At 40.8% G+C, this 26,861-nt stretch overlaps 1 protein-coding gene across 1 annotated transcript in view; it reads left to right on the top strand.

Moving 5' to 3' along the window:
• Nucleotides 1-9,702: 9,702 nt before the first annotated feature.
• The window catches only part of MARCHF11 (membrane associated ring-CH-type finger 11), a 103,006-nt gene continuing 85,847 nt past the window's right edge, over nucleotides 9,703-26,861 (top strand). Inside the window, exons 1-2 of the mRNA XM_026506714.3 lie at nucleotides 9,703-10,251; nucleotides 11,466-11,621. Of these exons, the coding sequence (XP_026362499.2) occupies nucleotides 9,703-10,251; nucleotides 11,466-11,621 (705 nt within the window). The remainder of the gene's footprint in view (nucleotides 10,252-11,465; nucleotides 11,622-26,861) is intronic.

The following is a 26,861-nucleotide window of genomic DNA, read 5'->3' as shown; positions in this document are numbered from 1 at the left end:
AGCATCCGACTCTTGGTTTCGGCTCAGGTCGTGATCTCAGGGTCTTGAGATCAGGCCCTGCATCTGGTTCTGAGTGGTCTTGAGACTCTCCTTTTCCCGCTGCCCCTCGCCCCCCACTCTCTGTCTAAAATAAATAAATCAACCTTTAAAAAAAGTCCAACTTCTTAATCTGGTTACTTTAAGTGATAGAAATTTGTAATTAACAATATTGGAAGGAAATCTTTTGAACATGTCCCTCATTCTTTGCAGATTGCCCAGGCTGTAAACTTTTCTTGGAGAAATGCCCTTCATTATGAATACCAGTGATTATGCAAGACTACAAGGCAAACACCTTCAGTGGCTTAGTAAACTACATGTAGGGCAATTTGCTCTTAAATGAACTCTTATTGCTAAGATTTTTATTTTTATTTATTTTTATACTTTAAGAAAAAATAGTTTATTATTTTTCTTAGTAATACCTACAATCTCTACATCCAATGTGGGGCTGGAACTCACAACCCCGAAATCGAGAGTGACATGTTCTTCCGACTAAGCCAGCAAGGCGCCCCACTGCTAAGATTTTTAAATTACTGGGTCTGTTTCTTTGGGAGGAGAGCTGGAACGTGAGCCGTTGTTTTGCAAAGCTCCTACTCTGCTTACATTTCTAAATTTGTTATTTGTAATTTGCTGTGGATAGGAAAATCAAGCATAAGTATTAGGATTATATTTCAAATCAAATGTAACAGATCTAGTGGTTTCACTTGATAGGAAAGTAAAAGCATTAGTATCTGTGACTGGGGGTGGGCTTCAGTGGGCTTCTGGAGGCTGATTAGTTTATTTCATGGTTCTAGGTCACATTTGATGGAATAGTGACTTCTTGGTAATTAAATGGTCTAAGTTCTTCTATGGTGATTATTTTTCCAACAGAGGAGTGCTCCTCTTCCAGTATTTCAGTATGTAGTAGGTTCACTTTTATCCTTATCAGTGCCTTTATTTCTTATGAACCTGAATCATATTCTCAATCACCCTTCCTTGCCTCTATAGTCCTAATACTTAAGTCTGATATCCACAGCAGTTTCTCTAGCCTCTTGATTTTGTTAGTTGCTGAGATGGAAGCAAACATGGCACACTCCTATCTAGCCTTCAAAGCCCAGTTCAAATGACCCACTCTGAGAAACTTTTTCTTAGGACAATCATCTTTCTTACGCAGAATTGTTTATATCTCTACTTCCATCATGCTTTTAATCTTTCTACTATAACTCTTAATTTGCATAACATGTTTATGTCTTTGTGCCTATCTTTTTATTTGGACTATGGCTATTTTGAGGTCAGGTCCATCCATCTCTCAAAGTCCAATATGCAAAAACTTGTCACTTGGCAATTATTGATTTTACAAAATACAGTGTTTTGTGGTTTGCACTCAATCCTTTTTTGTAATGCCTATCATTTGTAGGATCCTCCAATTCCCCCAACCACGTATCCCCCCACCAGCATATTGAGCTCATGCTTATAGCATCAAAAATTATTTTTTAATTGTATTAACTTAGTCCACCTATTCAAAACTCCCTGCATTTAAGAAGCCTTGTATATAGCTGCAGGTTATAACTCTTGGTTTTGCATTTTAGTATGTTTTGGAGTGCAGTTTCATCTTGTTGACTTAGCTGGGAGGGGCTATGTTTGGGAGTTCTGTTGGATAGGAGGAAGGCGCTGACAAGTACTGTAAATCAAATGGGTTAGAAGTCAAATTCCAAGATGCAGAGAGGGTTGGCATCTGTTTGTATCTGTCAAAAAGTCATTTCCCTGGAAACAAGCATTTCTCTTCCTTTGAGGAGTTGCTGTTTGGCCATACCAACCATGTCATTCTGTTGAAGTTTAACTTTGGTGATTGGTCAGCAGCTCTTGATCCAGACTGAGTCAGTCATTTTCTGAAACTTTTAAAGTCTGGAAAAGGGGTAGATTGGGGTAGTGTTGGAGATGGGACATGGAATTTGTGATCTGGTGTAAACATGGAGTTTCCTCCTCTTGTCTGAACAAGGACCCTCTAAGAGGAATAAGAGCAGACCAGTTCTCCTCATGGAGGCAGAGGCCCTGTAGAAGAAAGAGAGAGCCTAGAATTCTATGAGTGAAGTAACCAGGGTTCAGGTCAGTACCCAGTTAAAGCCAAGCTCCAGCACAGCATCCTTGTATGTTTCTGGCTTCATGGCTCTGCTTTTCTCAGAATGGTGGTGAAACTGACCTGATGTCCAGGTGGTTAAGAGAAGTACCCTGGGGGAGAGTGGGCAAGGGAGTGGGAAAGGGAGAAGACAAAGGAAATGTGGGTGTTTCACTGTACTTACTTACTTCATTAATTTATATTTATAAGTAATCTCTACACCCCATGTGGGGCTCAAACTCACAACCCCAAGATCAAGAGTCACATGCTCTACTGACTGAGCCAGCCAGCCCTCACTGTACTTACTAATCTTGGATTGATCCTTAGGGACTCTGATAAAGGTATCTGTAGAAGAGTTTGTCTAGCAAACTAATTTTCTGCTCTCCATCCAAACATTATGGAAGCATAGCTATCTTTAAGTTATTTATGGAACTCTTATCAAAAACTTTAAAAAAGTAAATAATATTTCTTTTGAAGTAAGATTTCAGTTAATATTTATTTATTTGATCCACATTTATTGAGTTTCCACTAATATCAGCCATCACAGTACATGCTTCAGAGAAAAGGTCCATTTAAACAGACAGACTTGAATTCCAAGTAGCTTACAATCTAGCACAAGAGTGAAAACAATCCAGATAAGTGCATACCTTACCACAATGCAAGGCATAATGTGATAAAGGTCATAAAAAATCTACCTAATTTAATGTGTGAGTTTGGTATAGAAATAGATGATTTTCGGCTGAGGGGAATCAGGGCTGGCTTTATTCCAAGTCCTTCGAAAGCTTGGGTGGCCCTTTTGGGTTATGCTGATTCGACTGCATTCCAGATCTCAGTCAGGTTTAGAATATTCAGTATACATAATAATTCAACATATTTCTATGCCTTCAACTTGTCTGGTAAAAATCCCTCTGCATTACCAAGTTTCAAGGTAGCAAGACCAAGAGAGAAAATAATGTTTTGGGGTTTTTGGGTTTTTTTTTTTTTTTGTAATTTTTAAAATGCAATATGATTCTTTACAAATCAAACATACCCTTAATACATTATTTTATTGTTTTGAAGGTCTCAGAGTACTGGGAGAAGATATAGGGTTTTGAGTAGAAATTAGGAAGCTAATGATATATAGCTTTGGCGATTTTGTATGCAGAGTTAAATATCTGTTGAGTGTGCAAAGAAGATAACAGGTTCCGGGAGAGATGACAGGTCAAAGGAGGTTAGTGAGGAACAAGGCACCTAGGGAGGGTAGAAGGAGGATTGGCCAGTCAGCTTAGATTTGGAAGCCTTTAGGAGTAGATGAGCCAGCAGGAACAGAAGATAATGGAGAGGAGATGGAAGAGGCAGAGATAGAAAGACTTGAAGGAAAGTATGGTACCAAACTTATGAGTAGAATTGGTAAATGCTAGAATGCAGTGTTGTGTAAAATCATATGGGATGCATCATGAGCAATCAATTAGATTGGTCAGATATGGAGACCCATCTACCCATATTCCTTCACTTTCCTTTAAGACCAGGGGCATGCATTTTCAAATTTCTGACATCTTCATTGAATGTGAAATCAAGGTGTAGGGGAGGCAATATTTTCCCTTCTTCCCCTCTAGGTTCTTTGGCTGGTCTACTAATTAAGATGAGACAGATTAATAGGAGAAAAACAAATTTAATTATGTAAGTATGGGAGTCCCATAAAATAGGACACTCAAAGGCAAATGACGCAGTTGTGGCTTACAGTCCATCGTGAGCTAAGGAATGGAACAGGGGCAATCGCAGGACAATATGAAGGGCAGATATTTTATAATTAGATGTTTGCCTTGCCACCTAACTTTTAGAAAAAAAGCTACCTTTGGTAGTAGTTCTCTTTCTGGGCCATGCTCCTTATTTAAATTCTTTAGGTAGTTAAGGGAGAGGTAAAAAGTTTTTCTTGAATCTGCTGGGACCTTGACTGCCTTCACCCCAAAATAATGCACATGCTAAAATGACATATTTTGGGGTCATGTAGTCTGTTCCCCATCAAAGGTCAATCAAGACTTTGATTTCACTTCTACATGGTAGCAAATGACTGGCTACAAATTGCTAAGAGAACAGCATAATTTTAGTTGATTTGGTTATATGAACTATATAGTACACTATATCCTTCATTGTCCTACAGATTGCAGTCCTACCTGGGCACTAGGGTTTAAATAGATGCACAGTGCCTTAAAGACAGGCTGGTTAGTGATTACCTGCTTGATTAACTGAATTATTCGTCTATTTGTTCAATAAATATTGGCTGAACACTACTCTGACCAGCCACTGTTCTAGGCACTGGGGACAGAACAGTGAACAAAGGTCTCCAATGGAACCAGTGTTTCAGCAGAAGATATTAGATAAGAAAAGAAGCAAACAAAATACACACAACATGTAAATGCAGGCGTAGCTCAGCGATATCGTGGGTTTGGTTCCAGACCCACCATAATAGAGCCAAATATCACAATACAGTGAGCCTAAAGAGTTTTTTGGTGTCCCAGTGCATATAATAGTTATGTTCACACTATACTGTGGTCTATTAAGCATGCAATAGCATTATGTCTAAAAAAAAAGTACATACCTTAATTAAAAAATACTTTATTGTTCAGCAGTGCTAACCATCATCTGAGCTTTCAGTGAGTTGTAATCACTGATCGCCATAACAAATATAATAAGGATTAAAAAACGTTTAAAATACTGCGAGAATTACCAAAATGTGACAAGAAACGCTAATGCTGTTGAAGAAATGGTGCCGACAGACTTGCTCAATGCAGGGTTGCCACAACCCTTCAATTTGTGAAGAACACAAGATCTGTGAAGCACCATGAAGTCAAGTGCAACACCACAAGGTAGGCCTGCATCTAATGTTGAGTAGTGACCCGAGAAAGAATAAAACCGGGCAAGAGTTGGAGTTAAAATGGCAGGGAAGGAGTCTATTTCCGATAGGAGGGTTAAGGACGGTCTTTTTGATGAGGTGCCACTGAGCAGCGATCTGAGTGAAGTGAGAGAGAAAGAGAGAGATAATGACTGGAAAGAGGAGTGAAGAGGGAGTATCCTTGGGAAATCGTAAGCTTGGAAGCTCATTGTAGTAGGAATGAATAACAGGGAGGCGGTTTAGGGTGGGAGGGAAGGTATGGACATGTCTTGGAGCTGTAGCCAGAAGCTAGATTGAAGACTTGGAGGGCATGCTAAGATTTGATATTGCACGAAGCACGATGGGAAGCCATTGGTGGGTACTGAGCAGGGGTGTACACGATTAGGCTTCCATTTGAATTGGATCATCCTGGCTGCTACAGGGAATGGATTCAAGAGTAAGAAGCAGGGTGATGAGAGGCTACTTTGATCTTCCTGGTGCACCATGATGGTAGTTTGAATTGGGATGGTGGGGTGGTGAAAAGTAGTAGTAAAATTTGGAGTATATTTTGAATGTACATCTGAAAGAATTTTTTGATACACTGAATGTATGATGTGAAATATTAAAGCAAGGATGACTCCAAGGATTTTGGCTTAAGTAAGTGGATGAACAAATGACTAGCTTACTGGCATAATAAAGATTGGGAAATGAGCAGGTTTGGGATGTTGTTTGCTTTTGGACTGGGTTAGTTCGAAATGACTCTTCAGCATCTAAGTAGAGCAGTCAAGGAGACACTTTGATACGTGAGTCTGAGGTTCAGTGGAGAGGTTAGGAGATATAAATTGTGGAGTGGTCTGCACACAGCATTGTGTTGTAGGATACCGACACTGTTTTAGTACTCATGTACAACAGAGCTACACTCTGCATTGAAAACTCACAATACACAGATTGCACTTCACTATCCTCTTTAAAAAAACCACCCTCCCACCCATACAGCATAACCTCATTGCTCTATAACGTAGAGTTCTTTTCTCTCAGATATTTGAAGGCAACTGAGAAGTCTGTGTATTGTACTCAGAGACCACAGAGACAAATTAGGGCACCCCACCCGAGTAGATATTCTCTAAAACATTTTTCAAAAATATATAACCACTACCGTGTGTCCCTGAATGTATTCATTTTTTTAATCACTAAATTATTCAATATGTACAATGAATATTTGCTACGAATTTATATTTACAAATATGGCAGAATATATAGCTTAAAGAACATTTGTCATCAGTTTGGGAAAGAGAACAATGTCTCCATTAAATAATTTTGTGAAAATGCAAGATCATCTTAAACTAAATGTCAGGATTTATGGCATAAATACAAAATACAGAAGAATTTGAAGGACAGAAATCTAACCCCCCCAAAACAAATTAGGGTACCCCAAAGGTGCCAAGTGTGCAATTCTGGAACACCTCAAAAAGCTTAACTTAAAAGAATTGAAAAGCAATTCTGAAGTACTCTCCAGACTAACTCTCCTATTGCTAACCCTCCTATTGAAGGGCATTTCAAGGTCATCATACATAATCTAGCTTCAAGGTCATTCTGAAACCATGCTGACCTACAGTAGCCTGAATTGTTTTATATCTAAAATTCCTAAAGTGACCCCAGAGGACAGATTCAGGATATGGTAACAAGGGAAGTTCAAGGAGAATTCCTAAAGATATCCACTAATATCACTAAGTAACTTTTTGGGAGAGACTTGCCTGGGCCCCTCCTATCTCTCCTTCATTCTTGGATTCAGCCCAAGAAACTCCTGGTATTTAAAGGGTTTGCAACTTCACAATGAAAGACCTGTTTTGGTGAAGGCCCATTTCCCTCTGTGTGTGTGTGAGGGGAGGGGGACATAACAAGGGAGATTTCAAGCATTCGTTATGTTATTTATAGCTTTCTTCTCCATATAGGTTGAAGCAGGTTGGATGTGCCTTTCAGTATTTGCTCAAATTGATAGAATTGCCTCTCCCCTCATTCATTTTTTAGTTGGTGGATGCATTTTGGCTACTGGATGCCTGTCCGTGGCTGCTCCTGCCCTGCTCTTATCAGATGTTTGTGTCTCTATCATTTCTTTCACTGGGATACCAGTAGCTAGAGTGCCTCATCCTTTCTGTGCTCCCCAATGTTCTATATTTTTACAGCAGAGAATGCATTCAAAGTTACAAAGGTATTTTTCCTTGATCCAGTTAAGATTCACTGAGTTAACTGAAGAAGGATCATGAACAAATAAATTTCCCTTTTTCAGGGAAGGGTCAGCTCTGGAGGTCAGAGAAGCTGGAAAAAATAATGTTCTTATGTGGCTACTCACTGTAGCAATGAAACTTAATTTTCTCGTACTGGAATTATTTTTCAGAAACAATCAACCAAGAGGACACGTCTAACACTGGGGCTCCTTCCTCCTTTATCCATGCTACTCTGCTGTCTGCATTGTTCCACATTGTTTATACAGAATCCACAGCTGTTATGCTGCCCTTCAAATAATAATGGACTTTATCACACTGGGTAGAAATTTACTTGTTATAAATTGAATTATTTAGGGGTTTTTTAAAAGACAATTTAGAGAGCTTTTAATTCAGTAACTTAGGATCAAGGCTTCTGACTATCAGAAGACTGTGGCAGTGTACAAACGTGGCAATGTCATTTTGACAGGTGCAGACTGAAAATGAAAGCATATCTACAACCACATTTCTTCAATGTGATAAGTTCTGAGGGCATTCAGGGATTATTATTTTAAAAATATGCTTGCTGCCTGCCACTCTGCTACCAAAAATAAGCTAGGCTGAGGGGGGTTAAGTGTTAGAGGACATTCCTGGGAAGTATTTCATTTGAACCATTTGTGACAAAGCATTTCTGAACTCTTTTTTACTACCTTCTTTCTCTGCTTTGCAGCCAAGCCAGTTTATGTCAAAAGAGCTGGGACTGGTTTTTGTTTCTTTTTTTTAACCAAATATACTTTTTACTGCCAAAATGTGTAATGGACAAATTAATTAAAGCTGGTAGTTTATCTCAGTCGTATCAGAGCATCTAACTATTAATGGGAGTCAGCACCATCAAACATACCATGTACTATAATACTGTTTGAGGAGACATGATAGAGGATTGGGAAAAAAAATCATTGAGTGTTTGAGCCGGAAAATCTGAAGTCAGGGAGCTCAAAAGTTCTTTGTTAAATAGTCTGGTGACCTTGAACTTACTTTGCCTATCTGATCCTGGGTCATCAGCTATGAAATGCAGCCCAAAATGCCTGGCCAGAGAGAGTCGATTATTGTTAGAATAGTGAAAATCATCATTGATTTGGATAGGCACATTGCACTATATAAACCCAATGCTTCATGAGTTTACACTGAACGGGTTTGGAAACTACTGCCTGTGCACGCTTTTACGTCCAGTTCCCTGCAGGTATGGCAGTTTATTTTCAGAAAAGAACGAGGGGAAAGTTGCCCTGCCCATAGAGCAGTCCCAGAGAGGTTTTGCGGAGTGGAGGTACAGAGAACTGGCTTTGGGGTGCTTAAAATCCTGACCGGAGGACACAGCCACTTCTCCGGGAGGAGAGGTGTCATTCGAGTCCTTTATAAAAGGGCAAGGATGAAAGTGACCACCCGCCACACAGCGTGGCACCAGGGTTCACTGGGAGGAACCATTCCAGGAAATGACCCAAGATAGTGACAGTGTCACTAAGATATTTACATATACGCCGAATACTCACTGCAGGAGGGAGGGAGCGAGGAGGACTCGGGGAAGATTCAGGGGCGAGACGGACAGAGGGAGGGATACAGGTTCCAGAGGCTTCGGTTTTTAGGGCTCTGGTGGATCCGTGAGAGTGCCCTTGAGGAACAAGGCTCTGAGAGGGCTGGGAGCAATCGCCGGGCAGCGGCGGTTACAGTCAGTCCCCAGGGCTCGCGCACTCTTTCCCGGGCACCTGCTCAGGCAGTTCCCGCGAGCCCAGGGCAGCAGACTGCGGCCCCCAACTCCCACGAGGGTCTCGGGTTCGATCATCCCGGCCCCACCCAGACCGCCGCTGCCGCATCCCACTTGCCTTCCCAGTAACGGTTTCTGGACCCGTGGCCTCCGACCCCTCCCCCTTCTCCCGGCTCCCGAGAGCCGCAGTGCCGCGCAGTTTGGAGAGGGGTAATCCGCCCCGGAACCGACGTGAGCTGCCCCGGGGCGGGGTCCGTGGAGGCGGCTCGGGGATCTTCCCTCCCTGAATTCCGGCCGGAGGTCTCTGCACCCCAGCCGGGGTTTGCACCCGCCCCCCCCACATCCCCCGCCCTCCCCTGGAACGCCCCCTCCGCTCCTCCCCGTCGGCCCCGCGCCCGCTCCTTCCACCTCCTTCCCCCGCCCCCCCCTCGCGGCGCGGCTCCTGTCCCCCTCCCCCTCCGTCTCTCCCGCCCCCCGCTCCCCCGCGGCGCGGCTCTCACGCGCTGCCGAATTCAGCGCCGCCTCCATCAGAGCCGAGCCGGCGGCTCTGCGGAGCAGCAGCCTCTGCCGCCGCCGCCGGGCCTTCCGCGTCCCCTCCCCGTCCCGCCCCCCCCAGCCCCTGGCGTCCCGGTCCCCCTCCCCACACTCCTCCCTCCCTCCACTCCTCCCTCCGTCCTCCCTCCCCCTCCGTTCTCCCTTCTGCTGCTACCCGAGCCCGGCCCGCCAGCTGGGCTGGCAGGAGGGCGGCGGCGGCACCACCATGAGCTTTGAGGGCGGCCTCAGCGGCAGTCTGTGCCGCGGGGCGGAGAGCGGGGACACCGAGCCGCCCCCGTCACCTCCCCCGCCGCCGCCGCCGCCGCCGGGAGAGCCGGCCTCGGTCCCCGCGCCCCCACGCTACCTGCCACCGCTGCCCGCGCCGCCCGCGTCCGCTGAGCGCGCCGCGGGACCAGACGAGCCGCCGACGGAGGTGGTCCCGCGGCGCCGGGGTGCGGACGAGCTGCCGCCGCCGCCGGCGCCCCTGCCGCCCGCCGGCCAGGAGGTGTCGGCGGCTGGCGACTCCGGGGAAGGTCCGAGGCGCCTTCCGGAGGCGGCGGTCACTGAGGCGGCGGCAGCGGGGAAGGGCGTCCCCGGGGAGCCTGAGGCCGGCGCGGGCGGGGAGGGCGAGCGGCGGGGCGCCGGCGACCAGCCCGAGACGCGCTCGGTGTGTAGCAGCCGCAGCAGCAGCAGCGGCGGTGGCGACCAGCGCGCCGGGCACCAGCACCAGCACCACCAGCCCATCTGCAAGATCTGCTTCCAGGGCGCGGAGCAGGTAAGGCCCTGCGGGACCTCGGAGCAGCTGGCAGTGGGCTCTGGTCAGGACTGGACCGGCTCCTGCCCTGGACGATCGACCTTTCAGCACCACGGACAGCGCTCGCCTTCCGCGTTCCTCGCTATCCCTGCTTGTCTGTCTGGCCAACTAAGCTGCTACTTGTGTTCCCTTTTCCCTTTCTCTGAAGGCAGATGAAAATGTCCCGGTGGCGAATGCAGGTTTAATTTGATTTACACTTATTTTTTTTTTCCTACCTGGTTTTGCAATTACGCATTCCTCAGGTGCTTTAATGATCATGCCCTAAGTATCTCTTTTGTGAATTGCTAAATGGATTTTGGTTTATATGTAGAAACGAACCTATATCCCTTTTTCTACAAATGTATCCTGAGGAAGTCTTAGAATATAGTCTGGGGGTGAGTCATGCCTAAACTAGAAAGGGCAGGGTCTTCACATATTGCAAATTATGTTGACTTAATCTCACTGATGTGAAGAGCGTATTACAGTTTTTACAAGAGAAATAGGAATGTACTTTGACCTTGTGAAAGAAAGCCTATTTAGCTAACAGTGTATTTTATATTTTGTTAGAAACATAAAAACTAAAATTAAAAACTTCATTAGAGGTGGATGCAAACTTATATGAGAGTGATCATGGAGACAACAGGATATCTCTTACAAAATGTGTGGTCTGAGAAAACATTAGGTTTAATATTTTTAAAAGTAAGGAAATTGCGTAAGAATATGCAGGCTTTCAGGAATACAGTGCCCTAAGTCAATATTTATGATGCCACATTTAGAAAAAAATAAAAGCATTGCAAGCTACTTTCTGGGATGCCATGCATTTCTTCTTTAGCGATGATTAAGAATAACTGCAGAGGAAATGCATCTGACCATCCACTTAAAAGTTATTAAAGAGATTTAATAGTACAGCTTTCCCCCAAGGGTATTGGGAGCTCTATCTTGCAGACATTTTGTATGTTGGTAGAACATTTATGTCATAACTCCAAGCAATATCTTTGAAATAGTTTTAAGACTTAAGTTTCATTCCCATCAGAGATATAAAAATTTAATTTTATGTTCTAAGATAGTTTGATGCTTGTATCCTTCTGGGTAAATGGCTTTGTAAGAAAAGAAAGCAAGTTTTAAGTTTTTTTTTTTTTTTTTTTTTTTAATAGAGACATGAGTATAAATATTCACATGAGCTGGTTTCTTTTCAGGGAGAGTTGTTAAATCCCTGCCGCTGTGATGGGTCAGTTCGATACACACATCAGCTGTGCCTGCTAAAGTGGATCAGCGAGAGGGGTTCCTGGACCTGTGAGCTCTGCTGTTACAGATACCATGTCATAGCCATTAAAATGAAACAACCTTGCCAGGTAAACACTCATGACATTTTTTTCCCTGAAATGATTTTACTAAACATGTGTGCTCTTGAGTTTAGTTACTACTAAGGATATTTACATATGCTACTTACAAACATTTTATACAAATCAAAATAAAGCCAAGGTTTAGAATTTATTGAGTTGTGCTTTGAGAAATCTGAGACATTATTATCTGAGAAACTCAAGAGACATTTTATTCAAATGGTTTCCTTTATTAATTTGTTGCTTTTTGATAAACTTATGCCCATATTTTTTCTAAAAGGGCAAGTTGGTAAACTGTCTTATACTTCAATCAAATCAATTATTATTAATTAAAAACATTACACAATTTATTTTAATAATATTTTTGTTAATTTAAGCATTGAAGCCCAGAATGGGCTCCATTTATGGGAGACACATGCAAGTAAAGCGGAACTTTACAATCTGGAAACTTCAGTTGAATCTATTAGTTTTAATCTGAAAACTTTTTTCACTTAACCAGGCTCTTTTTCATATGATGCTGCATTTGGAAGCTTTGGCTACTTTCATTTGCTGTGTTCAGCTACATAGTAGCTGAAATTGTGTATATTCTTAAAATTTTTGTGTATAATCACATAAAACACAATACCCATAACCCTACAAATGCCCTTGGAAAAATAGGCTTTGGTTTTTTTCATGGTGGAACTGATTCAGATTCTTTGAATAGACTGGTGGGATGTAAAATTCAAAATATTAAGAATGACATTAAATTAAAGCAGAATAGTGTGTAATTGATGAGATCTGGTAGTGACATGGGGCTGAAGTTAAGCAGATGTTAAAGAGTAGGTTCAAAACAGACGAAGGATGCAGTAGAAGGAAGAGGGGGGAGGGGATTGAAAAGTTAGGAGGGGAAGAAAGTCATAAAATCCAATGTCCCTTGTTTCTGTTTAAATTAACAAATGTAGTTTGCATTGAGCAGTATAAAATAGGTGAAACTGTTAGTGATTGCAGAGGGAACCTAGAAGCTGAATTACTACTGCATTAATAATTTAAATTTCATAGATTTTAATTTGTGCAGCCTTCGTATGGTTTGCAATTAATTTGCATCTCTGATAGTCATCATTTAAAGCATGATTAGCAGGCATGAGATGAAAATGTGGATTTTTTTCAAGTTGACCAAAGGCTTATAAATAATTTGGAGAGAAGAAGAATAACCAATGTGGATAAGTGATGCTGTCATGCCAAAGATAGGCACAAACCTGACACGTGTTCCCAGAACCTCTAATTGATTGAACTACCTGGGTATCAATTTATGGATCTATCACAGTTGTCCTGAGAAACAGATGGAACCATGTCTGGATATAATGAAAAGAGTAGTATCACTGGATCTACAATAATTCTGTGACTAGAAACATGGGGAGAGGAGAAAGGGGGCGTTTGGAACTCCAGTGAAAAGTCCCATGAGAAGCATTATGGCTGGATGTTCAAGAGCTCAAATAGAATGCTAAGTATTTCAGAAACTTATGGCTACCATATATTAACTCATGTGGGTTGGTTAATTTTGAAGTAAACAGAAATAGGTCCTTGATATAATTTGAAAATAGAAGAGACAAAGGGCTGGGGCAAAAAATACTGTTTAATAATTCTGTAGGAAAATGAATTGATGGCTATTATGTTTTGCTTCATTCATAAAACATATCATTCAATATCATTTTAACAAAAGCAGTTCGCAAAGTTATATGACCAAAAAAAAAAAAACAAAAAAAAAAAAACAAAAAAAACCCCCAAACCCAAAAACTAACCCAGTGTTACTAAAACACTAGAATTAATTTTATTATGGCATATGCAAATACCACCCTGATCTGTAAGGTGACCTCTTTGTTAGAGTGAATTACAAAATGATATTTAGAAACAAAGTTGATATGAGTGTGATGATGATAGCTTAGATCATGCCTGAGAAAGTAACTTTCCAGGACTATGTTATACGCATAAAAAACTCAGTACTCTTAATGAATGGAAATCAGTTATAAGGTTCCTAGAGTGTGGATTCTTCTACCTAGGAGCAATTTATTCTCAGATAAAGTTTTATTAATTGTCTGACATTTCTGTTACGGATGACCAACAAACTGAGCATTACTCTCATTTATGGTTTTCTACCTTGCTGGTGTGAGGCCTATCAGATTTAGCATTTATCACATTCGTGCTTTTATAACCTGGCAGAAATCCATTTCTTCATGGTGTAGGATCAAACAGGAAGTATGTTTTGGCACCCCCCCCTTCACTTGCCGTATCCCTCTGTCCTAAGTATAGAGCCCTCCATAGCTGTGAGTGGGTGGTTCCTTGGATGTAGAACAGAAGAGAGAATAAATAATAATATTAATAGAGAACATTTGCTGACTACTTACCCTGTGCCAGGCACTGTTCTAAGTGCTTTACATATGCTGATATTGGTGTTTAATCTTCATAACAAACCTATTAGGTAGGGAACAGTGTGATCACTATTTTACACAAATGAAAACTGAGACAGACACAGAAAAGTTACACAACTTCTACTAGGTACATATCTAGTCAAAGGCAAAGGCAGGATTCAAATTTAGTCGGTCTGGCTCTGAGGTCCATGGTCTTAGCCTCCATGCCCCATAGTTCTCAGTTCCATCATAGCCATTTCTGGGCCTATCATGGCTTGTCCTGTGCAAAGCTGAGTCACTCAGGAACTGGTTTTAGCTTGTGTCTCTAAGATGGTCTAGAAAGGCTTTGACTATTTATTGTTGTATAACAAACCACCTCAAATACTTGGTGGTTTGAGCGACAATCAGTTATGATCCCTTCAGAGCCTGGGTTGACTGAGGTCAGCTGGAAGGTTCTTCTCCATATGTGGTGCCAGCCTGGAGCCATAGTCATCCAGACGTTTGACTAGATTGGAGCATCCAGGATGGCTCACTCATATGACTTGTTCTTCGTGCTGGCTGGTCGCTGGAAGCTCAGCCGGGCTGTCAACTGGTGCCTCAGTTCTCTTTCCATGTGACTTGGATTTTTCACAGTATGCTGGTTGAGTTCCAAGTGCCTACAGATCTCTTAAGGCCCGATCTTGGAAGTGACATAGTTTCATGTATGCTGCATTCTCTTGATTAAAGCAAGTCACAGGACCAGCCCACATTCAAGAGAAGGGAAAATAGACTTCACCTTTGGAGTCTGCCCTCCTTTAAAGAGAGCGGCTATCTTTAATCCACAATAGGAGATAGCTTCAAAAAATAGCTCTATCTGCCTATCCTGGTCTCTGCGTCAAGTACTCGTTAGGCCCAGATAGGTCAACAGGCACCGCCATAACTTCCCTCCTAGCGCTCAGAAATAAAGAAAGCTTGAAAAAAATGCGTGGGCGGTTGATTCCATCAGTGATGCTTGGTACATACTCTCAAGGACTTTCAGAAGTGATTACTACCATGAGGTACCTTGTAGTGCTCAGAGGGATATGGGAATAGAGAAGGAAAAGGAGCAGCTAACCAGAAAGTGTGTGTGTGTTTGTGTGTATGTGAGGGTCTTGTGCTGCAAAGAGTCTAAAACTTTAGTTTTACTTGTTTTTCTCGTTGAGATTAGAGTTCTTTGAGAACTTGGGTCTAAAATTCCCCATTCCTTTGGATTTTAGTGATGTTCAGCAACATGACCCAGTAGAAAACTGATGTATCTTCTAAACATATTTAAACCTTAATTGCTGTGTCATTAGCAGTAGGAGTTAATTAAGACATTCCAAGTAATTAACATGCATTTACCCTCCTACCTACTTGCAGAATCTATTTTATTGATTAACATATTCAGGTTGGTGCACTAATAATATTTTAAGAGTAAAAGCCAGTTCTGTTTTGAATCTCATAGTGTGGTATAAAATTAGTGGAATCTAAGGATATATAAGATCAAATTTATCTTGAGATGTTGGTGACATTAACTAATTAAGCTATATTCAAGTTTATGAATCCTTTCAGTTCTTGTTCAAGAGATACAGATGTTTGAAGAGATAACATTTATTTGGTAACATATTGTATGGGAAACTTAAGACTTGTTATAAAAGACTGAGCACACTGCCTAAACATAGAAAAACACACTATAAATGGAAGGTACTCCCTGTGTTACCTTGCACAACTTACAACTTGTGCCTCGTTAGCTCATTTTTTAAAAGTGATCTCTAAACCCAGCATCGGGCTGGAATGCGGGACACTGAGATCAGGAGACACAGGCTCTACCAACTGAGCCAGCCAGGCGTCCCTGTTAACTCATCTTTAAAAGACCATAAGGGCACCTATTTTATTCACTATTTTGAGGACTAAATACATAATATATGTAAAGCGGTTAGAGTAGTGCCCAGCACAGAGTAGGTGCCATTTTAATGTTGGCTCTGATTATTATTACTTGTTCATTCAGCTAATGGAGGGGGACCTTCGGTCGCTCATGGGTCCCTGTTGTGTCCTGCAATCTCTTGTCACCAGCGTGAAGTTAAGGACTTCTCTTTCCGTATCATTCTTTTCCCCTGGATGTTCACCCCCTGCTTTTTCTGGGAGAGCCCATCTCAGTGTCTGAACAAATTTGTTTTTGTAAATAATGAATGAATCAGCATTTAGAAAATGCAGGGGTATAATGCGATATAATGATCTCAGCACATAGAAGCATATGTACTCTCCAGATATCCCTCCCCATGGGTCCCTATTGGAGTCTGCTCGTAATCGGAGTTACGAGATGCTTCCACAGATAGCCAAGCCCAAAGCAGTGCTGTTCAGCTTCTCAGACATCATTTGTTTACACTTTGGAAATCCCCCTGCTGGGTGGGATGTGTGTGAGTAGGAGGAGGTTGGAGAAGCCCCAGAGATCCCTGGGGGGTGATCCCAAAGAGGCACAGACAGTTGGCAGAGCATCAGTCAGAGTGAATAGTGGTGTCCTTCAGCTTTCCTTCTTCCTGCCTTACTTAGAGTACCAAAGGAAAGGACTAGCAAGGAACTTGCCTTGGGCGGCATTGAGAGTTGCATGTGGGCCGTATACCCTTGTGAATATTAGGCCCGTGGACATTTTTACTAGCCTGTAACATTATTATCGGCATTCTGCTTACAGCTTTTCCTTTCAACACTTACAGTGTGCAGTCCGCAACAGGTCTTCGCATAGCAGTAAGAGTGACGGGAAAGTCTCCTGGGAGGGAGAAAGACTTGGGAGTGTTTTTCATTTTTATCCATATTCTTAAAAACCCTGGGGCTCATCGTGACAATTTTGAATTAGAGAGGACGTTGGCTCCAGGTAGGTTCCTAGGGGCTCATGTTCTGGACCTTATTTGTAAAGTGTTTCTAGAACTTTAACTTCTCAAGGAACCTGGAGTCATTATTTCCCTGAATGGCGCTGTGTCATGAAAGGGGTGGTCTGCCTTCAGAAGTGAGGTAGTCATTCTCATGATAGAGCTGATGCACTAGGAGAAGTTGGCAAGTTATTCTAGAAAATCGACTGTGATTTTGAAAACGCAATAAAACATCAGAGCATGAGCTTTATCAGTATTGCGTGCTGTCATTTGAGAAATACTTCAAGGCATTTGCATTTTACGGTTTAAAAATGTCTGCCTGCATACAACCTGTTTGGCGTCGTGAGCTTCCCCTTTTCTTTTTCTTTTCCTAAGTGTTGTTCTTACTAGCATTCTCTGTAGGTTTACTAGCAAATGGCAAGCTGAGGAGAAGCTTTTCATTACCATGCCTGAACAACTGAGAAACAACATTAAAATGTAATATTTAAATGCATATGTTGGCATATTTTATAGATAATTAAAAATGTCAAAATAAACAAAGAACACATCATGAGGCAATTTGCTCGCCTTTGAAATTATTTTTGTTTCACTTGCTTACTAATTCTCAAAACACATGAATCTTCATTGTACTCACTAGAACAGATTAACGGTTCTCCGCTGAATAAAATATGTAAATTACACTTTGTGTACTACTCACAAGCCGTCTTACTTATTGTATAGGCCACATGTACTGGGATTTTACAATTTGTCTCAAGGCCAGATTGTTCTGAGATGGTAGTTAAAAGAGACAGCGTCCATTTAGGTATCGTGTGCTGGTTTTGGCTTCTACCTTTTATCGAAAGAGGATTGGGGATGGTGTTGCCCGGATGGATGATACTCTGTGAAACTGTCTTCTACACACATTTCCTTTTGTACATTCCTTACCTCTTTTAAAGTGGATTTCAACTTGGATACCTTTCTGTTCTTTACTTTCTTGGCCCTTCTACCCAGTTGCCTGTAGAAGAAAGAACCCCTACCCCTACCCCTACCCCCACCCCTGCTGGGGTGGAGCTGGGCAGACTTTTTGGTCAAAGCAAGTTATGGTAGCAGGAAAATTTGGTAGTGGTTGGGTAGAAGATCCTTGCTATGGCTCCAAAATGTCTTCGCTTGATGACATTTATCTCGTTATGTAAACCAGAGGTTAGAAAATCTGTTCTGTAAAGGGCCAGAGAGTAAATATTTTAGGCTTTGAGGGCCTAAAATATTATAGTTACTGTCTTAGCATGAAAGCAGTCGTAAACATTGTATGAAGGAATGAGTGTGTCTGTGTTCCAGTAAGTCTTCACTTGTAGGCCCTGAAATTTGAATTTCATGTAACCTGAACGTGTCGGGAAATCATATCCTCCTTTTGTCTCCCCCCAACCCCAGCCATTTAAAATTTAAAAACTTGTGGGCAACACAAAAAGAGGTGGTGAGCTGGATTGGGCCCACATGGATTTGGCATAGTTTGCCAAGCCCTGATTTAAACAAATTGAGTATCGATATGGGCATAGGTGTTTTCTGACCTCTTAGAAAATGAAATGGGTGAAATGTTCCAAAATTTGTATGTTTCTTTGTAATTTTGAGTGAAATCATCATAAACCTGTATCATTCAGAAAACAGTGGCACTGTATCTCCATAACAAAATGCCATTAACTTAATACTAAATATTAAAACCATTGTTTCTTCTAGACCATTTCTTGGTTGTATCAGACTCAAACCCTCCATTTCCAGGAGCAGCTTTAGTTAAGTTAGAAGCAGAAGGCAGAGACATCCCAAAATAAGCCCTCAGTGTCCCTGGAATGGGCCACCTTCTCATCTCCTTGAGTTGTAGAATGCATTTTAGAGAGAGTTCACAGATCCATTCCCAAAGCAAGTCCTTCCAGGCTATCTGCAACTCAATAGGTATGCTTAGAATACCCCCTTTTGAGTGTCTTAAAAAAATATTTAGTTTGATTGGGGTTCCAAGCTTGCCTTCTAGGAGGACAAGCTTATCAGTGAGTGGAAGGGTTTTAGAACAAATTTCGTAACACAGCTCAACATCGCTTGGGAAAACTTCTCTTTCTTGGTCACTCTGTGATCATTCAGTGAATACTTGTGGAGTGAATGAATGAATGAATGAATGCAGAAGCGAATGTCTTGTAAGATGAACAGAACCATGGGGGTCATGTTCATATTCGTGCAGCGAGAACATGTCTTAGGAAAACGAGTTGCATTCGTTGCTCACACATCAGCCGTCTAGACTGGCTGTTAGTTCTCAACTTGTTCTTAAATTGCTCTTCTAATAATTCTATTCCCAGTGTGCCACGGCGAAGTATGTTCAGTTGTTCAGAGCACAGGAAAAAGCCTTAAGAGTAATAGAGGGATCTATTTTTAAAATCTAAAATTAAAAAAAAAAAAAGTTTCCAGAGAGACATGTCTGCTCTTTTCACAAAATAAAATGTCATGAAAAGAAACTCTGTGAATGTAGAATTACCCATGTGTGACACACTTGCTTTCTTGAGATTGTCACTGGTTGACAGATTTCATCTAGGGTTTGTTCTGAGAATTTGACTAATTTGTTGGAAATTTTGCTGTATGATCATGGGTATAGATGAGCTGCTAAGCATATCTACTCGGTAGAATTTTTTGGGGTGGAATATGTCACCTGATTGAAAACAAGGTGACTTTTTTTTTTTTTGACAAAAGGTCTGTACAGTTGTAACATAACTTCAAACTTGCTTTTTCTACCGGTGATAACAATACTCCAACACAGGGACATGTAGCAAGAGAACAGACTATTCCTTCCTTGCTCATTTCCTGCTTGGTATGTGGCTTTGCCGTGATAAACTTGGCTTCCTTCTATTTTCGGACCTTGTAAGAGAAGAATGTGGTATGACTGAGGGCAAATCGAGTGTGCTTCTGACCCTTCAGAGCAGCAGGGAGGGGACCAACGGGAGATAGTTGCCTATAATTACAAGTAAATGGATGGTAGAATCAGAGGTCTCTCCAGGAAAAACTACACTGTGGCTTGTGCTTTCTGTATCCTTGGATATTTGACAACATCTTCCCTGGGAGCGTAACTTAGAGTTCAACAACTGCTCGACATGATTTAGCCAAACAGAAGTCCCATGTAAGTAGAGGTGGATGGTCTCAGCGGGAAGCAGTCACCTGGAAGCGTTTCTATAGAGGTCAAGTCAATAAGAGAACTTACTGAGGATACATTTCTTATTCCATCCTTCCTTTTAGGTGTGGTATGCTCTGGAAACTCCTGTCCAAAACCTGTGCTCTCTCTCCAGTTTTTATCCCTTCAAGACAGTTCACTTTGATAACACTTGGGCAGTGTTTACTTATCATAGTAATAGAGTGTCATTGCCTTAATGTGCCTTTTGGTTTTGTTTCTCATTTTGGTATGCTAATTATGTGCAAGTGGCCAAAGCTTAATTTGGGCACAGGGGGCCCTCCCATATGCATCTAGCTCTAATTACAGGCACCCTCTTGGCACTCCTTTGTTATATATGGATGTGCACTTGTGCTGTCACGCTCATTTGTGTCATGACTCTGAGTTACGATATAGTTCAAATAAACAAGGAACTATTTCAAGAAATGTATACAGTCTCGCCTTGGTTTGTTCAGCCTGTTAAAAAAAGATTTTTAAGAATGATAACGTTTCTCACAAGTATCAAGGAATTTTACTTATATTCTTGTGAAAGAATATTCCAGAATATTCCAGGAAATACTTTTGCTCTTTTCTACCCCCCCACTGCCTCCCCAGTATTAACTTCTTTTCTATGCTACATTTGCAATTTTTTTACATAAATAAGTATGTAGGAGGAATCTCTTATTAATTAAAAAAAAAGAACTTAAAAAGTTTAGAGTAGAACAGAGCATAGGATTTCCTAGAAATATATTCAGCATTTAGTAAATATTTGTTTTATGCTCATTCCATCTTTTTCTTCCTTTTCTCGATAACATCGTCCCTTATTTTTTTCGTGGAAGCAAGTAGATGGGAGCTTGCCAGGGGAAGCTCCAGTCTTTTTAGAGAGGAGAGGTTATCGATCCTTACCCACATTGTATCCTCTAGGACCAAGCATGCCCAAGCTCAAACCTGGAAGTTGAAAGAAACTTTTGATTGTAAGACCACCTTTTCATCCTTTCTGAAACTGTTTTCCTTTACTTTTATGGTGGACTTTCAGTCCTACAGCTATAGCTTCTATTAAAGTCATTTTCAGATCTCGGCAAGACTTCTCAGCAATTTGAGAAGTAGTATAAAAAAGTGAAAAAATGCAAAGCCAACAAGATTATAAGTAATTGTGCCAAAATTTGTTGGGTAGCTTTGGATGGCACATGGTTCTTAGAGTATGGAGGGAAAGACTCTTGGATATTGAAAACTTTTTGAGTAATTTGGTGAAACATGTAACAGTGGGTGACTCATCTCCCTACCTCCTGCCTGCCTCTTCTCTCTGACCTACATTCTACTGAAACTGAAGGTAGTAACTATTACAGAAAACAAAATTTGAAATAGAATATGCTACTTTCATTTTGGACATGATTAAGCTCTACTACAGTAAACATTAGGGGGAAAATACCAACCATTCCTTGAGTTGCTTATAGGGAAAATTTCAATGCTAAGTGATGATGAGTGCGTGGAGATTGTTAATATAATAGGGCATAGCGATGGGTTAATGTGTGTTTATTTTTGGTCTAGAAGATGATTTTACTCATGTCAGGGGTTAGCCTCAAAATATTTCATCTTTGTTATTTCCTTTTTTTTCTTTTTCTTTTTTTTAGATTTCATTTATTTATTTGACAGAGATAGAGACAGCCAGCGAGAGAGGGAGCACAAGCAGGGGGAGTGGGAGAGGAAGAAGCAGGCCTCCAGCGAAGGAGGCCGATGTGGGGCTTGATCCCAGAACACCGGGATCATGCCCTGAGCCCAAGGCAGACGCTCAACGACTGAGCCACCCAGGTGCCCCGATCTTTATTATTTCCTACCAAGAATTATATAATCAACACTTTTCTGTTGATTATGTTTTCCTGCATCTAACAAATTAACCACTATTATGTAGCAGGCACTGTTCTAGGCCCTAGAGCTACAGAGTTAGGTAAACCTCTGCTTCTTATTTTAAATCGTTGATGGTGAGGGATAGACTGTAAGCAAATAAATTTTAAAAACTAGGTAATTACAGATTACATTGATACTTCTACTGGAAATAAACTGAGTGGTTAAAACAGGGCATGCTTGTGTGAGCCGTGTGGTCCTGGATTAGAGTTGGAGACATCAGTATAAATTCATGTTTTGCTTAAGATAAATACAAATATTTATAGATATTTGCTTATGCAGGGGTTAGTATACACTCATCCATTTCCTAGCTCTGTCTGTTGAGAGGGCCTAATGGTAGTGACACTCCAGTAATAGCACCAGATCTTGGTTTCCAATACCATTTTCCAATAAAGGGGACCAGTCACATACAAAATGGTGTTCTTACACAAGATGAGACTGGAGTATCTTGTACCAGAAAGTAAAGAAGTGCTCAAAAAAAAAAAGGATGGAGGCATAGCAAGACAACATAAAGGCCAACCTTAAATGGCTAAATCTGGAACACTTTGAGCAATGAAGTAAATAATATAGTATTGGATTATAACTCAAACTATAACATAAACATCCATGAGTACATACTGATATAAATAAATGATTGAATAAGTGAGTGGAGGAGAAGAGACAAATCTCCCCAACTGAAGAATTCCAAATATTTTTTTCCATATTGCATGCACAATGGAGTACTCCAGTTGTACCCTCCTGAGTGTGGGCTGTACTTAGTGACTTGCTTCCCAGAGTAGGTTGGTTACAAAAGTGGAAGGAGGCAGGGGAGTAACCTTCCACTGGAGAAGCCTGGCAAATACATTAGCTGGGTGATAAGTGTTTACATTATCTGTGATAAGTCATATTCATAACATATGCTGTTGTTATGATGTGATGAGACTACTTTACCTCTATGGTCTTCCTCTTAAGAACCCATACCTAGTCTAATAATGAGAAAAATATTAGCCCAAACCAAATTGGGGAGAGTCTACAAATACCTGACCAGGGCTCTTCCACACTGCAAAGGAAAAACAAGGAAAGTCCGAGAAACTGTCACGGACCAGAGGGAGCTAAAGAGATATAATGACTAAATGTAATGTTGTGGTGTCCTGGATGGGATGCTGGAACAGAAAAAAAAAGGACACTGGGGAAGAACTAGTGAAATCCTAGTAAAGTGTGGAGCTTAGTTAATAGTAATGTACCAGTGTTAGTGTATTAGTTGTGACAAATTTATCCTAGTAATGTAAGATGTGAACGAGGGAAACTGTATACAGAGTACAAAGGAACTCTTTATATTAGCGTTGTAACTTTTATGTAAACCTAAAAATACTCCCAAATCCATTTTATTAGAAAAAAAGATTATGGGGAAGTCTAAGTATACCTAGGTAGGAGGGGTAGGGAAAGTCTGCGGAGACAACATCTAAGCTTAGACCTAAATGTTGATGAAAATCCTATCTTGAAAAACTCTTTGAAGAGCATTTTGAAGGAAGAGCAGCTAAACCAAAGACTCTAAGTAGGAAAGAGCTCAGTGTGTTGGAGGGAATAAAAAGAGGACGATGACGGAGGAGGGGCAAGTGATGTCATTGGGGAAGCAGGGGTGCACCTCACCATGTAGGCTATCATGAAGAATTTATGTTTCATTCTAAGAGCAAGGGGAAGACATTGGAAAGTCTCAGGCAGAGGAGAAATAATAGTAGTAATAATAGATGTCTCTGATTGCTTTGTGGAGACTGGGTTGGAGAGAGGCTGGGCTGAGGCAGGAATGCTATTAGAAGGCTTCCTTGGTGGATGGATGGGAGGGACATAACAGTAAGTCATGATGGCAGCAGAGATGAGGGAAAGTGGATCCATTTGAAAAATGTTTGAAAGTTGAAGCAACAGGTGTGTTTTAATTTTGTTTTTGTTTTTTTGTAATTTATTTGATGACAAAATATCTGAACTGACTTGAGGCTACTGATGGTCTTTATCTTGCTATCAGTTAAGGTCAATATTCATGTGTTTTGCCACAGAAATATTGTGATTAGTTAATAAGATGTTAACCTAAACCTTGCTTAGTATATGGGACGTTCCATTTATGTTGAAAATGCACCATGTCATATTTTAAAAATCTGGACAGTTTCAAATTCTGAAACATATATGGCCCAAAGTATTTTGGGTAGGGGGTTTTGGCCTAACACATGGTCTGTTCTGGAGAATGTTCCATGTACTTCGGAGAAGAATGCATATTCTGCTGTTGTTGAATGGTGTGTTCTATAAATGTGTTCCTGGTGCAGTTGATTGATAGTGTTGTTCAAGGATTCTATTTTCTATTGATCTTCTGTCTAGTTGAAAGTGAGTTATTGAAATCTACAACTATTATTGAATTATCTATTTCTTCAATTCTGTCAGTTTTTGCTTTTTATATTTTGGGGCTTTGTTATTAGAAGCAAATATGTTTATGAGTGTTATATCTTCTTGAAATATTGACCGTTTTATCATGACAAAATGTCCGTTGTCTCTAGTAACGATTTTTATCTTAAAGTCTGTTTTGTCTCATATTGTGGTACCAACCACTGGAGTGGCATAGCCACTCCAGCTCTCTTTTGGTTACTGTTTGGATATATATCCTTTTTCATCCTTTTGTTTTCACCCTATTTGGTCTTTGAATCTCAAGTGTATCCCTGCAGACAGCGTATAGTTGGAGTCTTAGTGGGTAAGGGAGCTCGGACCTGCATATGGTTATTCTTGGAATAGAGCCTTCTGAAAACCAATAAATGTTGTTGAGCTAGCTTCTTCTTCTTCTTCTTTTTTTTTTTTTAAGATTTTATTTATTTATTGGACAGAGAGAGAGACACAGTAAGAGAGGGTACACTAGCAGGCTTCCTGCTGAGCAGGGAGCCCAATGCAGGGCTCAATCCCAGGACCCTGGTATCATGACCTGAGCCGAAGGCAGATGCTTAACAACTGAGCCACCCAGGCGCCTCGTTGAGCTAGCTTCTTTGAAGTTATCAATTTAGGGAGAGTCTGTGATTCTACAATCATGGTGATTATGTGCTAAATGAGATTATGTGTTTCAAATCCCTAATCAAATATTCTGTTAACCCGTGTATTTGTGCAGTTGTCTTCACCCAGAATCGTGAGGCAATTGTGTGATTTTTCATTATCTTCTCTTTCCCCAATCACCTGAGACTTGGTGTGAGTAATTGAAGAGTTGTGGGACTATGCTTTTTAAGTAAGTAAGAGATGAGTATTGCCATTAATAAATATTCAGCTCCTTCTTCCAAGGTCTCCAGAGCCTCCCGAATAGGAGTATGGACACAATTAGCTTTTGTAACTTAGCCCATCTTTTTAAAAAATTTGTTACACATCTTCTAAAGGGGTTGAGATTATATGAGGGTCAGTGTGATATAATAGAAAAAAGTGTGTGCTTTAGCAAGATGCAGACCAGGGTCCAAATTTTAGCTCAACCACTTACCAAGCTGTGTGACCAGCAGTGATGCCATAGGTCTTAATTTCATCTTGTTGTTGGGAAAGTTAAATTGAGTAACATTTTCAGAGTTCTTGGCATGTGATGTTGCTTTATTAATCCCAGACTTCTAACCTTGTTAGAACAAGAGTTGTAACACATATAATTCTGCCAGATTTTGTATTTGTTGTTTATTCATTCTTTAAATAATACAAGAAATATTTAATTACTAATTGACAGGCACTGTTCTGGGACTAGGGATGAACAAAAGAGTAAACAAAAGAAATAAAATCCCTGCCTTCAGAGGGCATACAATCCAGAGAGGGATAAATAAATAAACTTTAAATAAAATAATTAGAAAATGAGTTAGCAGTAAGTGCTAAGGAAAAAATATTGGGCAAAGAAGGAGAGATATGGGCAAAGAAGGAGAGATATGAAATCTTGGGAAGGAATGGTTAAATTTTTCGGTAGGTTGGTCAGAGAAGGTTTACCAATCCATGACCTTTGACTTTGATTCTCAGAATTTTTTAATTTATGGCTTTCTAGAAATAGGGTATGCTAGTGAATATTCACCATGAATAATTTTCCCACTGAAAGACATTTCATTCTGGATTTCAGTTTTCTATGAACTGGAAAGGTCAATAGTTATAGTTTTTTAAATTGCATCAATATATTAAAAGCCTTGATAGTGGCCAATTTCCTTAATCCATTGTAGTATCCAGGATATCATGGTAAAGATTCAATACACTGGTTTTAGGAGCAAGGAAAAAGAGTCAGAGATGCTCATTTTGCTCTTCTGAATTTATTCACTGTTCCTTCTACAGAATTATCAAGGGGTTATGATTTTAAAATAAAAACCATGATATATGAGAAATTCAGCTATTTTGGATTATAATTACTTTTTTAAAGTAATCTCTGTGCCTAATGTGGGGCTCAAACTCATGACCCTGAGATCAAGAGTCGTATGTTTTGCTGACTGAGCCAGCTAGGCATCCCTGGATTACAATTATTTTAAATAACGATATTTATAAGTATAGTGATAATAAAATAAATAAAAATGAATATTGGGCCGTTTTTTTCCCCTGGTGTTGAAAACATGCAATTTCTGAGGTGGATTGTTTTGAAGAGAAGCTCCATCATCTCATTGAATGTCATCTAGGAAACTTAGCTATTTGGAGAATGAATGTTTGAGGCCATGGTTTTCAAGGTAATATAACTGGGAGATACTGAACATGAGTTGGCCACTATGAAAGTCATTCATTGACTTAAAGAAGGGAAATGACTTTTTATGTTGTTTCTGAAACTATGGAAACTGACATCTGGGCTTCAAAAATCCATTTGGAATAAATGGCTTCCGTAACTCAGTGCAGCAGGATGCGGGGCAGCCCGTCTTTTTTTTTTTTTAAATCTCTGCCATTGACAGAGAATATGAATATAAAGGAGTTTTGAAGGGTGAACGCTCCTTCTTTCTCTTCAGAAAAC

The sequence above is a fragment of the Ursus arctos genome, unplaced genomic scaffold (genome assembly GCF_023065955.2).
Source record: "Ursus arctos isolate Adak ecotype North America unplaced genomic scaffold, UrsArc2.0 scaffold_15, whole genome shotgun sequence".
NCBI classification, from domain to species: Eukaryota; Metazoa; Chordata; class Mammalia; order Carnivora; family Ursidae; genus Ursus; species Ursus arctos.
The sequence above is the reverse complement of the archived record's forward strand: the minus strand, read 5'-3'. Positions and strand labels throughout refer to the sequence as shown.